This window comes from Onychomys torridus, chromosome 16 (genome assembly GCF_903995425.1).
Source record: "Onychomys torridus chromosome 16, mOncTor1.1, whole genome shotgun sequence".
Lineage (NCBI taxonomy): Eukaryota > Metazoa > Chordata > Mammalia > Rodentia > Cricetidae > Onychomys > Onychomys torridus.
Window position 1 is genome coordinate 14,905,751 of NC_050458.1, and position 17,429 is coordinate 14,923,179.

Genomic DNA, 17,429 nt, shown 5'->3' on the forward strand with positions numbered 1-17,429 from the left:
TGTATGCTTTTGGGGTGCTCTTGGGTTAGGAAACATTTGCTCAGGCTGTTGAATAAGATAGTCAATGACTCTAAAAGTGTCTTTACAATAACATTTTCTTTCCACATTGGAATGTTTTGGCATCAGGGAGCACAAGTTAAAACTTGCCCTTGTTCATTCTCAGACTCTGTTAGTAGAGGCCTATCTGATGAGTAATATCATCAAATAATCTTCCCAAGAGTATGAAAAGTACAAAGTTTACTGAGAATTTAGCTAAACTCCAATATTGTTGACGATACTGAAGCTCACCACACCTTCATTGTAGGATGACAGTTGTAGTGATTGCAGTGGCCATGCAGTAGTTGCAGAGGTGATAATCATTACCATATTTAACTTATTTGTTTTATTAATCTGGGTCTGATGTTTAATACATTGCATAGATCATCCCGTCTCAGCCTTCCAAGAGCACAGTGGGAATGTATTTTTATTTTTACTTGACTATTATAAAAACAGAGCCCTGACAAGTTTATTTGTGGTGATCCATTAAACAATTAGGTGATATGTTTATTAGTATTCTATTAATAATAATTATAGAGATATACATAAAAATAACCAAGGGAATTATGAAATAGAAAATAGATAATATAATGTAGAACAATATGTATCTCAAAAGCCAAGTCTATATATGAAATTTCATCTTCAAGATAAAGTTAATCCTGAAAGGGGAAATTACTCTGGAGATTATTAAACTCTCATGCCACAGTGTAAGATAGATAATGATAATGATAAATCCTCACATGGCTTCACCTTTAAGATGTTAAACTGATCTGAATCTTCCTTTAATAAAATTACAATGTAAAACATTGAAAATGCAATTATGGAATGATACTAGCATTGTGCATGTGTGTATGTGTGTGTGTGTGTGTGTGTGTGTGTGTGTGTGTGTGTGTGAGAGAGAGAGAGAGAGAGAGAGAGAGAGAGAGAGAGAGAGAGAGAGAGGGGAGAGAGAGAGAGAGAGAGAGAGAGAGAGGGAGAGGGAGAGGGAGAGGGAGAGGGAGAGAGAAGAGAGTTGGAGGACTGAGCTGAGCTGCTTCTGTTTGATTGTTTTGTCCCATTCCAATGTTTATTTTCACTTATTTTATTATTATCCCTAAGAAGCCCATTTTCTTCTAACAAGACTTAGAAATGGGTTATGTCCAGATGGAGGTGAGATTGGGAGAAAGTGGGAGGAGTAGATGGTGGGAACATCATATCAGGATATATTGTAAGAAAAACAATTTTTTGTGTGAAAGAAAATAAAATGAAATAAAATAAATGAGATGCTTCTGAGACTAAATAATTTTCATTCACAGACTATGTTTTTAAAATGTTTCATCCACGGATTATTTTAAAAATTCTCTATGATTTTATTTATAACAGTTACCATCAGAATATTGTATAGGTCAGATATTAAGATGGAATATTTTCCATTTAAAATTAATGCATTTGCTCTGACATAATTAGGGATGAGATCAGTAAGATGTAAATGGACTATTAAGGCCTTCCTCACCCTTGTAAATGGAAGTGAGAACCTTGAAATGCATTAAGTGGCAGCGATTTCACTTGCATTTAACGTTCTGACCATGAGAAGACATGATGTTCCTACTCTGTGGAGAAGACATAAACTCCTGCCATATTAGAAATTTAATAGTAGTCCTTACTTGAAAATGAAAGCTGTAGATACAATCATCTTGGACCCCAAATCCTCAAAACTATGAGAAAGTATAGTTTCTTTCTTTATAATTTAGCCAGATCCTGGGACTCTGTGAAAGCAGCACAGAATAGAGTAGTACACATACACAAACACACACACACACACACATACAAACTAAAGAAATTAATAAATACATGAGCATATAGTTATTTTTTGAAAAGTAATAAGAGTTGTTTAAATATTATAACACTAGTTATTGGTGTTGCTTATTAATATTTATTCCTAATTCATGAATAAATACAGTGTAAGGGATCAAAGCCAGACTCTTGCAGTTGCTAAGTAAGATAACTAAGTGGTCTGTCTCATAAGCAAACCCTTACTCTCTGTACTGTTATGGGAAGCATTTTTCTATGATAGTAGATTAATTACCTGTTGTGTTACTATTTCCTCTAAATTTAAACATTTCCTCCCAGAGGTAATAGGGAGACTCTTGAGATATAAGAGGCAAATGAATCTTATAAGGCTTCAGAAGCTGAGAAACTTTTAAGTGTCATAGGGTCTCTCACCAAGTTTAAACACTTACTAAGAGAATGTTAGCAAGCTACTCAATGATCTCCAGGACACATCTTTCATGAGTGTATCCTTACACCTGTGCTGGGATGGGCTTTTAGGTGTTACAGTTAGCTTCAAGCCACTCATACTTTTACATGTAATCCATCACCCATGTTTCTATTATAGGATACTTTAATAGTGAACAAATATTTTTCTCTGAGTCTCATGGGGATTCAAACCATTAAGTATTGGCCCCTTGGCCAACACAAATGGCTAACAAAGAAAACTGAATGGCTGCTTTGGCAGTTCTTTTTCTCATAATGCTTCAGTAATTTCTTGTTTTTTGATTTGTTTGTTTTTTTTTCAAACTCACATGTCTTTTGTGAATATAGCAGGCTGCTGATTTTGTTCTTTTATGGGATTCTTTTATGTATGAATCTATGTGTCTCTGACTCTCTAGTTTTTCTTGTACCTTTTCTTTATGTTTTTCTTCTGTTTGTCTGTTTGCTGTGTTCTATTCTCGTTTGTTTTAGTTTTATCTTATTTTATTATAATTTTTTAGATGCCAGTTTGTTTTTTAGGGAAAGACAGAAAGAGAGGATGGAAGGTGTGGAAGATTTCAAAAAATAAAACTGTCATCTGAATATGTTGAATAAAATATACATTTTCAATAAAAGAAAAATTACAGCTATTGGTAATAGGAATAGATAGAGCAGGAGTGGAATGTTTTGGATGTTTAGATGATTAATTCACATTTAATATTGCCTTTCATAAAGGAATCCAATTGAGGAGAAAAATAGAAGATTTAGTCTAAGGTCAGATTTCACCTTGTCTTTGTCAAATTTTTATTTCTAGATATAAGAGAGAGTTCTTTGACTTTTTGCTGGATATGGCTTTCCAAATAAAATCACTGTCCCACAAATATTCTTGCTTTAGAACTTTCTTGATCTTGCTGACATTAATTTTGTCAGAGGAAGACCCCAGCTGGACTACTCCTCTGTCATGGACTATATACTTTTCTCTCATAAGAAAATAAGTGTATTGTCAATAGCCCTTTTGTTACTGTAGGAATGGAACCATTTTTTTTCATAAAATCATGCAGTAGTCAAAATGACTATTTTCTTTACCCTGACCATTGCCTCGCTAGGTTCAAAATTAGTTGATATTCTAAAGGAGAACAATGGAAATATGAGTGAAAGAAAACATTAGCATATTGTAAGAATGTTAATTAGCTGGAATGAATCTACTGGATTTACATTAGATATGTAACAATGAAGGAGAATGAGAAATGAATTGCTAATACTTAAGAATGATGACTTTTTAAAGAGCTGTAAAGGGAAGATAAGTACTGCCAGGACTGAGAAGGTAGAGAAACTTTCAGAATAGAATAATTGAGTCTAAGAAAGAAAACTTTTCAAAAGGAAGTGTTCCACAATACCAATGACTTTATAATTTGAATGTCTTTCATTAGATTATTTTTATTCAAGTATATTTTAAATTATAAAATGTGCTATAATATTTAAATTTTTACAGATTATCTTTATTTTTATATTATTGTTGATTGTGTTTATTTTTATAATGACATGCAGTCATATCCACTCCTATTTCCTTTCTATATATCCTCTCACATCTTCACATCTACATCTTCCACTACATATCTCCTTCCCAATTTCATGTCTTTTGTTTCTGTTTTTGTTGTTTTAATGACCCACTAAATCCAGTTATGGATGCCTGAAGGAATGCTATGAAAAGGGAATGGCTTGTTCTGCCCTGGAAACTATGAAGTGGGAATTCTCTTCCACATTAAAGAATGAGACCTGAAGAGTGCCTTGTCTATCTAATGGCATTGTGTCTGGTTAAACACCATAACTACACTTTAAGACCCTATTACTGAAGATATCACACACTCTGTACTACAAAGAGGAATCAATCTCAAACTGACCAGGAAACTTCCACTCTGCTGGCTTGCCTATGCTTGCATGTGTTTTATTCAGACTACTGAGATAAAAATACATGAATGGTTCTATCCAGTTCCAGAACCCATTTGCCACGATATCAGGCCACCAAGCAAGATATGGCACTAATGTAATATTGACATGGCTATTGTAGAATGTTAGGTTAAATTTTTCTCCACAGTAGAGGGGAAGAACATCTTTAATCTTTTTCCAGAGATAATCATTGTAACAAACAATTGGATTATTTCCTTATATGGGACTATTGTTCATTGATATTTGTTTGGGTTTAAGTACTTACCTATTCATTGTATCTAACAAGATAAAGTTAAATAAGATATTTTTAAAAAATGAAGGTACTATGTTAAATATAGGTACTATGGCTGGAGTTGAGAATAGACTAGAAACAGTGAAGAAATAGAAAATAAAATGTCAGCATTTTTGTTGTTCCTCTAAGTGTCAAGAACAATGTGTTCCAGATATAATCTTTTCAGCTATGCTTATTTTCTTTGAAATAATCATTTGTTTTCTCATTCCTATCCATATACATATCAAAATCTACATACCGTCATTGCTCTTTAAGTACTATAACTTGGTATGACTGCCCAAATGTCTTTGCTTTCAGTTAAATATGTAATTCCTGACTCAATGTGACCATTTAATCCCCCTACTACTGTAGCAAACATTGTCATGGCAGGAGCTACTACAAATGATCGATCCAAAGCTCTTGGATGTCTCTTGGCCTTTAATAGCCCTCTATCTTCCAAATCCATTTGCACCTAAAGGACTTCTAGGAAACTGATAATCCTTCTAGGAAACTGATGTTGCTACTCATAGGCAACACATGGGGAGTTACATGGGATAATGCTTAGCTGATGTTTATAGAATGGAGACGTATAAATTGTCAGCTTTCTCCTCTGATTCGAAACAGATTCACAAGTGTGCCTTACACTGCTGGCATTGGTTTACTGCTTAGATTTTGCCTATCATTGTAGTTTTGCTGATTACTAAAATGTGCCGGTACTTCTACTACATTTTTATTTCCACTTAGTATGCTTTAATAACTCATATGCATTCAATTCTACCTTGGGGCTGTTTTTCCAGGAAATAAAATTACAATACCTGTAGGTAAAATAATGAACTCTACCTGCCTACCAAAGACCATAGACCTAGCACTGAAATTGGCACAGTCCTAAATTCTCCAAGTTTTGGCAGAAAGAATTGTTGTTTCTTTAAGTGTGAGTATTAAATGAAGTGTCAGAACACCAGTTCCAATGACAGAAACATGACACTTGCCCTAAGAACAGTGTTACAGGTGAAAGTCAAGGGCACATTCCAATTCTTGATGAAGCCTATGTGGTAAGGGGCACTGAGTGAATATATTATTGGTCTAAAGAATATCAAACAATTTCATTGTTGTAGTGAACACAGGAAACTAATAATTCACAGCTTAATTATGTTTCCTCATCTAAAATAGAACTTCACTATGTGCTTTTCACAGAAACAAAAGAATGAAATGATCTACCTAGACAGATGTTTTTTCTCCTATAATTTAAAAATTTCCCTCATTTCTCTAAATTTAATATTGGGACAGGTTTCAGTAATAACACCTATCACCTAAACAGCAAAACACTCTGTTTGTCAGGATAATAGGAAATCTTATAAGGACATTTTACCAGAACTTCATGAAGTCAATAATTGTTTCTATGATAGAACTAACAACTGATATAAAATATTATCAATATTTATTTATAGCAAGGTATAAATGCAACTAAAAGATTCACTATTCACTGTATACTCTAGACTTGTACCATTTTCCCTATGACACTGAGCACAAATTAAGGCAGAAAGGACATCTGGGATTTGTTTGAGAGTTATTTGGATGATGTGAGATAAAGTAGAGAAACTCAAAAACCTAGTTACCCTAATAGTTCAACTCTTCTTTCCATGAGCTCCTGTCAGTATAAACTTCAGTTGGAGAAATTTCCTTGTCATAAAATGTAGATTCTTGTCAATATCCCCTGTTATTAACTCTCATTTGCTCTACATTTGATCAAGCAACAGAACGCTCTATGGTACGGAAGATGCTCAATGCTGAGGTGCATGAAGCCTATGAATGTTGAGAGCTTAAAATAATGCTTGTCTGAGTTCAGCTGTCCTAAATGTGTTAAATAAATTCTTGATGTCACAGATAAGATGTCTTTTTAAATGTTGTCAGTTATTACATTCATTTTATGTCACTTTTATGTTAAATGTATAATATCCCCTTTAATGAACTTTAATCCCAACTTTATTAAAATGTAGCATCTGGAAATTAAGTAAATAGTTTACATTTCTGAATGGAAAATGTTAAGATTTTCTTCTAACCTTCACTCCCAAAACATATTTTGAAAGTTTTATCTTACCCTATGATTTTAAATTGAAAAATATTCTCTCAACTTTATTTGTAAAACAAAACTGTATTTTCTCTCTTGTTCTAATTTAAAAATACCTTAAATACAATTTCCTCAAAATCTAACATAATTAAATCATTCCATTTATACCACATATAAAAAAACCCTGCAAATCAGAAAAGTCAGAAATTATTTTTTTTATAAAGAAGCTAGACTTTGCACTCTCACTAAAATGAATTTATATGCTACTTTATATGTCATGAAATGGGGTAGACAGATATATTGAAAATTGAACTAACAGTTGGATGATTGATAAGTAGGTAGATATGCACAAGGGTATTTGAGTTTGTTCCTTAGGCAAAATAAGCTATTCTTGCTCCAAATATTTATTGGTGAACATTCTTCTCTCACCTCTTCTAAATAACTAGCACTCATTAGTTATATATCTGAAGTTTTCTATGCTGATTTTCCATTGAAACACTGTGATTTGCACCAGAAAAGTTATATTTTACTGTCTTTTGAAACTGGAAAAAAAAACTTAAATAAAGGAACTCTAAGAGAAGAAGCAGATAAAGATGAAACTTCATTTCACACATGGTGACAATGTTAAATTGGTTTATTAATGTAAAAGTAACCATCAATCCAATGACAGGTAAAGTACCAGTTTTGACACTTTAACTTGTTACTATAAAGGAAACCGTAATCATTTTCAGTAATCAAATTCCAAAATTAATAAAAATATTCCCTGTCTGTATCCTATGAAATAGTCATGGAGCAACATAGAAACCCATACCAAGCTTTTGATGTTCAGACATTTCTAAAGATTTCATTTTTAGGTTTTAATTGATTGTGTATATTTATTTATGTTGGATACCCAATTGCTGCTCCCACCAGGCCAGATGGGGCTATTGGATTTAGCTAGAATACTAGTTATAGATAATATTGAAACACACAAAGTAGGTGTTAAACCTGAACTCTGGTCCTTGGCACAAAGAGTATGAACCTTAAATAAAGAGGATCTCTCTAACACCTAAATTATATTTTTTGAGATTTTAATATGATAAGTAATAATTAATAGATAATAAGTCAATTGCTTAGTATTTTACAGTAAGACATAGAAAATGTCACATAATTAATATAGAAACACTCTTCTGTATTAAAAATGAAGTTGTTTTAAGAAGCAACTGAGAAGAAATCATTTCTTAGCAAGGATAGATTCTTAGCATGTACATTCAAGTAATATGACCATGACATTGAAAATTATTCTTCCTAATTATTAGGAATTTCACATTCTCCTTGCTAATCAGTACCACAAACTTACAGGATATGTGGATCTCAAATACAAGAAAATAATCCCAGATTTTTCACAAGATTCAATAATCATGTCTATAAGCATATATTTAGTAAGAACAGCAGTCCAGATAAATCTTTTGCATCAATTTCTGTAGATTTCATGTCTCACACATAATATGTGCCAGCCAGCTATGTACTTTCAATGATTATAACAATATGATTGATTTTAAATAACCATATATACATGAACTACAATCATCATGAAAGTTACACAAAGCATAGATTTAAACAGCACACTGGGATATACCAGACAATAGAGATGTGTGCTAGTGGAGTATGTTAGCAATTACCTTTCCTAAAAGGTTCTAGAAGGCAATTTATGGAAATAAATCTTTCCAAAAGTGTTTTCAAGCTTAGTTCCCAATCCTTAGTGTACTGTGAAATTATATGGGTGTACATATGGTACATATGAAAAAGGAGAAAAGACTAATACAGACCTATATTTTTGTAATAAGGGGTATGTTCACTCTCCCTCTCCCTATATCTCTGTCACTCTCTTTCATATATGTGTGTGTGCGTGCATGTGTGTGTGTGTGTGTGTGTGTGTGTGTGTGTGTGTGAGAGAGAGAGAGAGAGAGAGAGAGAGAGAGAGAGAGAGAGAGAGAGAGAATTGGATAAGTATGTACAATATAATCAATAGTATGATTTAGGTTTAAGACTATTGAAAAAATTCTATAGCAATTCTCAAAATAGAGATAAATTTTCAAATCAAAATTAGTGTTTATATTTATTCAAGGGTATGAAAAAAGTTTAGAAGACCATATTAGACAAATATATAGAATATTGAAAATCTTTGAAACTATAAGTCATTCACTGATGGTGGTAATTTAAACTTCCCAAGACCAATATCTTCTAGACTTTTAGATAGCACCTCATCTTTATGGCATTTTACATGATCCTTATGAGACATAGTACTTTTTTCTCTCAGCTCAGGTTAATATGATGTTTTTCTTTCATACTTAAAAATAAACATACTTCGTGTTCATTTTAATAAAATATAGATACAGCCTTGTGTGAAACTCATTTTGATGGGTACATAAGAATATATATATATATATATATATATATATATATATATATATATATTACACATACATTAATTATGAAATGAATGGATGGCTGACCTTTACTAACTACTGATCTTAGAATCATTATTCAAGGATTCTCATAAATGCAGAAAACATAATTATTGACTTAATGGGAGCCTTCTAAGTATTAAATAACTCATTAAAAGTTTTTTAAATATTGAAAATATTATCAAACACATTCATAAAATGTTTAGCAAATTTTAATTTATCATACAAGGTATATTTTGAATTTTTATTTTCTAAATTACTAATAATTTTGCTGGAGAAAGTATTAAAATTTTAATTCATTATTTTGAGTTAAATTAATGACAGAAATGGAATTAGTGGAAGTTTTTTCCTCATGTAGATGAGGGTCTGATTTAGGGTTTATTTCTTTGTTTTTGTTATCTTTGATAAAAATGCATTTTTGATTTAGTGAGGATTTTATTCTTTCATTTTTTTTCATATGTATCCATTATGGTTCTCCTTTAAAGCAAATATAGTTGACCAGCCATGATAATTTTTATAGCAAACCTATGGCTCTCAGGGTCAGGGTTCAAGATGGATGCTAGAGACGTTCTCTTAGACAGTGCTTTGTTTTTCTAACAATTATTAATATATTCCAAAGATCTACTAACATAACAGATGACTCAACATATGTTATTATACTTATTACTCACTATAAAACAGGAAATACATGTTTTTACTCATCTCATTTCAAAAAGGAAGACAATGAATCAGAGTTTAAACAAACTAAAATGTTAACTAAATTATACATTACTATGTGATTCCTGACCTTACATGGTTTTATAGTTTGGTCTATTAAGCATTTCTACTCTAACCAGAAAACATTAGAATCAGAGGAATTGAGAAGACTTTAGAATATTTAGTTCTTAAAGCAAAACAAAACTAATAGAAACATGTACTTTCAAAGAGAATCAGGGTAGTGAAAGCAAGAGAATTAATCTAAATTTAATTCCTCTTGTCTAGAGTTGATCTTACAATCTGGTTTGCAGTAGAATGGCACACACTGTATTACCTGTGTTAGCATCAAAGGAAAAAAAATCCAGCCCTTTGAAACATCTATAACATGGATCCCCTGTTCCTTCTGAACACATTAAACCATTTATATCTAATAGATTACTGAATGATTTTTAGTGCCAGCAAGACACAATTGAAAGTTAACTAAGCATAAAAACATGGTATACCTAAAAGACACATCAAGTAGAAAATATGTCAAGTGAAGAGCCATAATCCCCAGCTGTTCAGCTTGCAAACTCCAATCGTATAGATCAAAAATCACTCAATGATAACTTCATTCATATGTTAGTAACTGGGAGCAGAGACACTAGCTTTCAAATTTCTCATTTATATTTCTTTTAAAAATAGAAATAAAATAGGTAAATCTACATTGTGAAGCATGCTGTCATTACAGATTTCGTCCTGTCCTTTCCTCACCAGCGTGTCATCATTGTCTTTATGACCGTGTCTTTAAAGTGCTGTTACCCTTACCTTATTTGTATTCACTGCTGTAATGACCCAGACACATTGTGCATTGCTGTCATACTGGAATGGAAAGTTGGGAGATGTAAAGGTGCCACTTGGTCCTTGAAGATTAGAGCCACATGTCTTCACTGAAAGAGAAATTGAAATTTTAAACATAGGTATACACCCTGTGTAAAAATCACAGTAATCAAATATCTTTCAGTGGATGCTAAGTTCAAAATTGCACAATTATGACAGCATTGAAATGCATATTATGATACTCTAGTGTTGAAATTAGAGTGCTTGTTGCATTCTGAAATTTGAAAACTTAAAAGTTTGTATGAGTTGAAAACTAGTTATAAATAAAAGTACAAAATATATTGAAATACATAGTATATGGAAATTGCACTGTTTTCACAGGCCAAGAATCACAACTTTGATACATTAAATGTTGCAAGGATTTGTGAATGGAAGTGGGATTAAGATAACTGTCTTCTGCATGTAAATTTCTCAGATAGAAAGAGGTATATTTACCTATAATTATCTTAATACAAGTTCATGAAGTGAAAGAAGCAAAGTCTTGGATTGATTGAGTAATTGGAAAAGAATTTCTTTACCTCTTAATAAGTATCTAATGACTGAAAATAACTGTTGGGAAACATCAATATTAAAATGAGGTATTTGTATTTTTTTTTTTTTTTGTTGCCAATGAGTTAGGCCACTGAGACATAAGAAAGACTATGCAAGCAATTTTAATGGATTTACACAGAAAGTGGTAATATTTTCTCAATTTTCTACCCCTTTCTTCTTAATGAAATGATAGTCAAAACATGATGCTTTTTTTTTTTCAATTCCTTTCCTGAACCACAAAGTTCCTTGATACTAATAACTGTGATATGTATTCCTTTGAGTTAAAATTCCAGCATGTTATACTTTCCTAGCTTGTCAAAAATAATAAATTATATTTCTAAGTGAGCTTCAATTCAGCATGCATCTTCATATACACTTATGTTTTTACAGGGTTATCAGCATTGTCATGTTGAAGATCAAATTTTCTTATTTCTAAACATTCACATGATAAGACCATAGTCATTCTTCTAGGAAACAGCACAGGTTCATTGACATTAATTTATTTCCATGACATGGATGTTCATGTTGGAGTTGGTAACTTAAAACTGTCAGCATCATCTTTTCCATTTATTTGAAGTCCTATGTAAATTTTCTTCCCCGAAGTCTCCTAGGAATTTGATAAACATTTAATTAAGCTGACTTTTACACAATCATTCCTTAACTCACTCCCATACTTCACTCTTGGCTGTAAACACTGCCACAGTCCTGTATGGAACTGGTACTTGGATGCATGTGATTTCCTGGTTTACTTCTTCTTCATGCTGGGGACTTCTACATCACTTCTAGACTAAATGAAGAGTAGCTTATCTATGCTATACACTCCAGTTTCTCTCTTCTCTGAAGTATCCTCTGTGCTATTATACTAACTAAATGTATACTTGATTACCTTACTATATGCATGGAAAATTTTGTAGCTGTTTCATATAGAATGAGTTTGAAAGAACCTAACATAGTATCCAAATGATTACTGTAGACTTCCTTTCCAGTATCATGCCTTGATATTGCTCATATTCCCTCACTTTACTTGTGCTAATATTGGTTCTTATTCTTTCTGGAACATACTAAATTTCTAGCTAGTCATGTTACTTTCAATTCTAAAATAGTTCTTCTCTAGTTGACTTGCAGAAATTATACCCACTTGAGCAAATCCTGTCTGATATCTATCTACTGTCTATGTAAAGGATTCTTAATTTCTCCACTTCAGAAATAGACTGTATTTTCTTAGAACATGACATGAATAGCACATATATAAAAGTGCTCAGTTACTAGTGACCTGATAGACTGTGTGGCTACAAAGACTCTGAGAACAAGAGATTGGTGTAAGTGATACTTTCTATATACCAATTCTCTAATAAAATCCATTTATTTCTTGCATGGGTGGGGAGTTCAAGGCAGGTTTTCGCTGTGTATCTCTGGCTATCCTGGAACTCACTCAGTAGACCAGGCAGCCTCAAACTCAAACATGCACCTGTCTCTGCCTCCAAAGTGGTAAGATTAAAAGCATGAGCCTGCACAGCCTGGCTCAAAATTCATTTTCTAAAATGCATATGCAACTATAAGCTTCAAAAGGAAGCTTATTTATCATATCTGATAGTTGCTCATACTTTTCTTGGTACAGGTAATTTGCTAAAGAAGGAAATACACAAGTCCTTTGGCACAGCTTTAAAGTAAATCTTAAAACCAATGTGCTATAGGATAATGCCCTTGTAAACTGGTTTAATAAAATGCTGATTGGCTAGTAGCCAGGCAGGAAGTACAGGCTGGATAAGCAGACAAGGAGAATTCTGGGAAGAGGAAGGGCTGAGTCAGGAATCACCAGTCAGACATAGAGGATGCAAGATGTGAAGGCAGAACTGAGGAAAGGTACCAAGCCAGGTGGCTAAACATAGATAAGAATTATGGGTTAATTTAAGTATAAAAGCTAGTCAGTAATAAGCCTGAGCTAATGGCCATACAGTTTGTAATTAATACAAATCTCTGTGTATTTATGGGGTCTGAGCAGCTGTGGACCAGGCAGAACATAGGAAACCTTATGGTTATACAAATGTTCCACTCATTCCAGTGAAGATTCCATGTGAATCTATAGCTGACTGTTGAAAGTGAGTCTTTTAGTTTTTTTTTTTTTTCTTTTCATTTAAAGGTATATAAGGAGCAGTAATGAAATGACAAGTATAAACTAACCCTGGGTGTTTGGGTCATACCTGCTGCCACCCAAACTTAGGCTAATTTTAAGACATTTGTTTTGTGAACATGTATGTGGTTTTGCCTCTTTCTGCTCCTGTGTATATGTGTGTGTTGGTGCACAAGTATATGTGTTCATATTTGGAAAAACAGAGCAAATTCTAGTCACATTCTTTTGCAACAAAGTAGATTTCTAGGTCAGTGCATGAACATCACTTTTTCACAAATTCGATAGTGTGAATGATTGGTCAAAGTATTACATATGTTAACAGTCTTTCAATATGAAAACAGAGCAAGATTTCTTCATCCTTTGATAGGAAATGGGAAAATCTCAAAGATCCCTGATGCATGAAGAAAGTTGTATCCATTGACTCAAAGCAATCAGCAAAACATGCAATGTAACTGAATAGAAAAATGACTTAATACGTGAGATTTTGTGCTTGGCTACGGTCATATTCTGGCTACTTTGTTCTTCTTTTAAGTTTTAAGCATGTTATAGTACCTACACAAAGATTTGGAGATGATCTCCATGCAATTCCCTACTATTGGTGCTTAGGTTTGTATTATTACTGCAAGATGAGACTGGAAGAAAGATTAGTCACTGTATGAGTTTTAAAATGTAAATGGCTGATAAGAATCCTACCCCTGGTAGTGGTGGCTCATTCCTTTAATTCCAATACTATGGAAGCAGAGACAGATGAATCTCAGAATTCAAAGCCAGCCTGGACAATATAATGAATTCCAAGACAGCCAGATCTTCACAGGGAAAACTTGTCTTGAAAAATCAAAAACAAACAAACAAACACATAAATAAAATGGTGCTGAACAATTCTCTAATGTTTATTCAGTATTCTGTCACAATGCCATGTAAAATACTACCTTGAAATGTGACTAAAATAACTTCATTCATTTTTCTTTCATGCTGACAACTATTCCACTCTGTTTTTATTTCTAATTCTCTTCATCATGAATATGGATTACTATAGTTTTTGTTGTAGTTGTTGCTTCTAGTAATTTTGCTTGGCTTTTTACTTGTAGGCTATCCTTGACTCCAACTGTTCCCTAATGTTCAGAGGGGCTCCTTGTCTATCAAACAGGAAATATTGTTATGTTTTCTTATTGGCTTGTATTTTCAAATTGTGCTTAAATTTAAATTGGTTGTGCTGTACTTTTACTTTGCTTATTTTCACTTCTTATTTTGAGATAAGGATTAAAGAAGCTGATACAGAAGATTCAGAAAGACAAACATGGTATGTATTATTTTATATGTGGATAAGCTATTAAATCAATGATAACCAAGCTACAATCCATAAAACCACAGAGGATAGGTATAGAGCACAGGTATAGAAGGTACAGATAGATCTTGTTAGCAAGACAGAGGGAGACAGGAACAAGAGGGTTAACTGGTGAGAAGGAGGGGAAAAAAGGACAAAGGAGGAATATGGGGTAAAACAGCTAAAATTAAAAGCCATTTAAGGAGTAATAAGGCTCAGGGGTGAGGTGCACATGGATCTGCCTGGAAGAGGAAATACAATAGATTTTGTGGATGAACTGGGGACAGATAGGGGTGGGAGAGGGAAGAATCAAGTGGGAACATAGAGGGATAAAGGACAAGTAGAGATGACTAAAATTGTGGTATTTGGATGGCGGTATGGAAATAGAGTGCAGTGGAAACTTTCTGCATCTATAAGGATGACCCAAATGAAGACTCCTAGTAATGGATGATGTGGCATCTTAACTGGCCATATTCTGTAGTCAGGCAAAGCTTCCAGTGGTGGACTGTGGTTGTATTCATTTAAGTTATTGGCCAAGATGGAGATACCCCAAACCACCCAAAATTACTTTAGGGCAGAGTTTCATTCTTCAAAAACTGACAATTGAGACTCTATTGCAGAGTACAACATCCACACAGCTCATTGAATGTAGAGAGTTCAAGATGATACCTGCATGGAGTCTTCACTCCTGTGTTCCAGTCTCCTTTTTTACAGGAAGGTACTTTGCAGCTTATCCAAAGAGAAACCTGGACACCAACCTAGCCCCAAAACCTTTGTCCTATAATCTATCTGCAAGAAACACTAGGAAAATGATGGCACAGAACTTGTGGAACTGAATGTATAATTTAACTTAATGACATTCCAATAGAGGGAACATATGTACAACACTGCCTGGATGGTCAGGGACACGAGACTCGATAGCCCAGAGACCTTGAGTAGAACAAAACACGACTGGCCAAAAAAAGGGAAATGATATTCTGCTATACTCATAGATTGGTGCCTTGTCCAGCTGTCATCAGGGAGGATTCCTTTAGCAGCAAGTGGGTGCAGGTGCAGAGACTACATCCTGACATTATGCAGAGAGACTAAATTTGTAGTCTCCATGGGTTCCTCCCCTAAGTGCTTGGGGAAACCCATGGAAAATGGGGAGAAAAAATGTAGTAGTCAGAAGGGATGGAGGACAACAGGAGAACACAGCCCACTGAATCAACTAAGCAGGGCTCACATGGGCTCACATGAGAAACAGAAAGAACGGGCCTGCAAGGGTCTGCACTGAGTCCTGTGGATGAATGATTAATAAATAAAATTCTGATTGGCCAGTAGCCAGGCAGGAAGTATAGCCGGGACAAGGAGAGAGGAGAATTCTGGGAAGTAGAAGGCTGAGTCAGTAGATGCTTCTAGCTGCTGCCACCATGAGTAGCAACGTATAAGATACTGGTAAGCCATGAGCAGTGTGGCAAGGTATAGATTTATGAAAATGGGTTAATTTAAGATGTAAGAACTAGGTAGCAAGAAGCCTGAGCCTTAAGGCCTAACAGTTTAAGTAATATAATCATCTGTGTGTTTATTTTATAAATGGGCTGTGGGACTGCAGGGGCTTGGCAGGACCCAGAAAGAAACTCTCCAGCTACAGAGTCCTCTGAGAATACGTTATGTCTGTTAGCTTAGTATTTTGTGGGACTCATAATAGTGAGAGAGGTTGTGTCTCTGACTCTTTTGCCTGCTCTTGGGACTCTTTCCCTCCTGTTGATTTTCCTTGTCCAGCTTCCATGATAGGGATTTGCCTTGTCATATGGTGTCATGCTTTATTGTGTTTGGAGGATTGTTTCTTTCAGGAAGAGAAGGAGGGAAAGTGGATCTATGTGTGGGGGGCAAGGGAATTAGGGAGGAACTGGGAGGAGTGGAGTGAGGGGAAAGTGTGGTTGAAATGCACTGTAAGAGAGAAGAATCTATTTTCAATAAAAATAATGGAAATGGTTTTGGAATACAATAAAACAATGTTATTAATTATAAAATGCTTATGCTAGTATTTATAAAATTAAAACCAGGTTAATTTGAAAATAAACATTAAGATTACATAATGCTAGATTTTACACAGATTTTAGAGAAATTTATGTGACTCAATTAAGTGAATCATGAATTTCATATACATAGATTATTCTAAGCAGTTTTCAATGTATTTTTCTTACTGTGTCAGTCTCAAATGGGCTTCAAAAAGGCTAGAGAGAGCAGGAAATTATTTCAAAGAAATATATTAAAAATAAGTTATGAGGAAGGAAAGATAGATGGATGTGTAATGCTTCAATTTAACCTATCTGCCTCTAGAACAAACTCTTTAGAATATTTTATGTATTAAACATTTATAATAGAACATTATGTAATGTAAGTAATTATTTTAGAGCTAAATTATACTGAAGGCGTATTTAGTGCTTTGACACTGAAATATGGTGTTATCATTAATAAATCTGCTATGTACTTCATAGCTATCCTGTTAAAGCAACAGGTCCCCTGGCAGCACTCTAGACATAGTTAAGCACATAAAGCATGGGTTCATTTAGCCACTATTAAATACAACATTCTATTAGTCAAGCATGACTATGACTTAAATAGAGAAATATACAGAGTGCTGTGTAGATGCAGCTGGCTAAAAGAAATGTTCAATGTTTCAATGTCTGCTATACAAATATCAGTCAATAATTTTGCTAAGGATTTAATCATGAAATTTTCAGGTAAAAGAATAGAAAAATATCATACTGAGTGAGATAACCACAACCAAGAAAGAGAATTATGATATGTGCCCACTTATATGTGGATATTAGGTATTAAGTTAATAATAATCAGGCTACAGTCCATAGACACACATAGGTTAA

At 33.7% G+C, this 17,429-nt stretch overlaps 1 protein-coding gene across 3 annotated transcripts in view; it reads right to left on the bottom strand.

Annotated features, from left to right (window-relative positions):
• The window catches only part of Csmd3 (CUB and Sushi multiple domains 3), a 1,137,155-nt gene that overhangs the window by 575,021 nt on the left and 544,705 nt on the right, over positions 1–17,429 (bottom strand). For all 3 annotated transcript variants that reach the window (XM_036207646.1, XM_036207645.1, XM_036207647.1), the window contains one exon: positions 10,502–10,623. In XM_036207646.1, the coding sequence (XP_036063539.1) occupies positions 10,502–10,623 (122 nt within the window). The remainder of the gene's footprint in view (positions 1–10,501; positions 10,624–17,429) is intronic.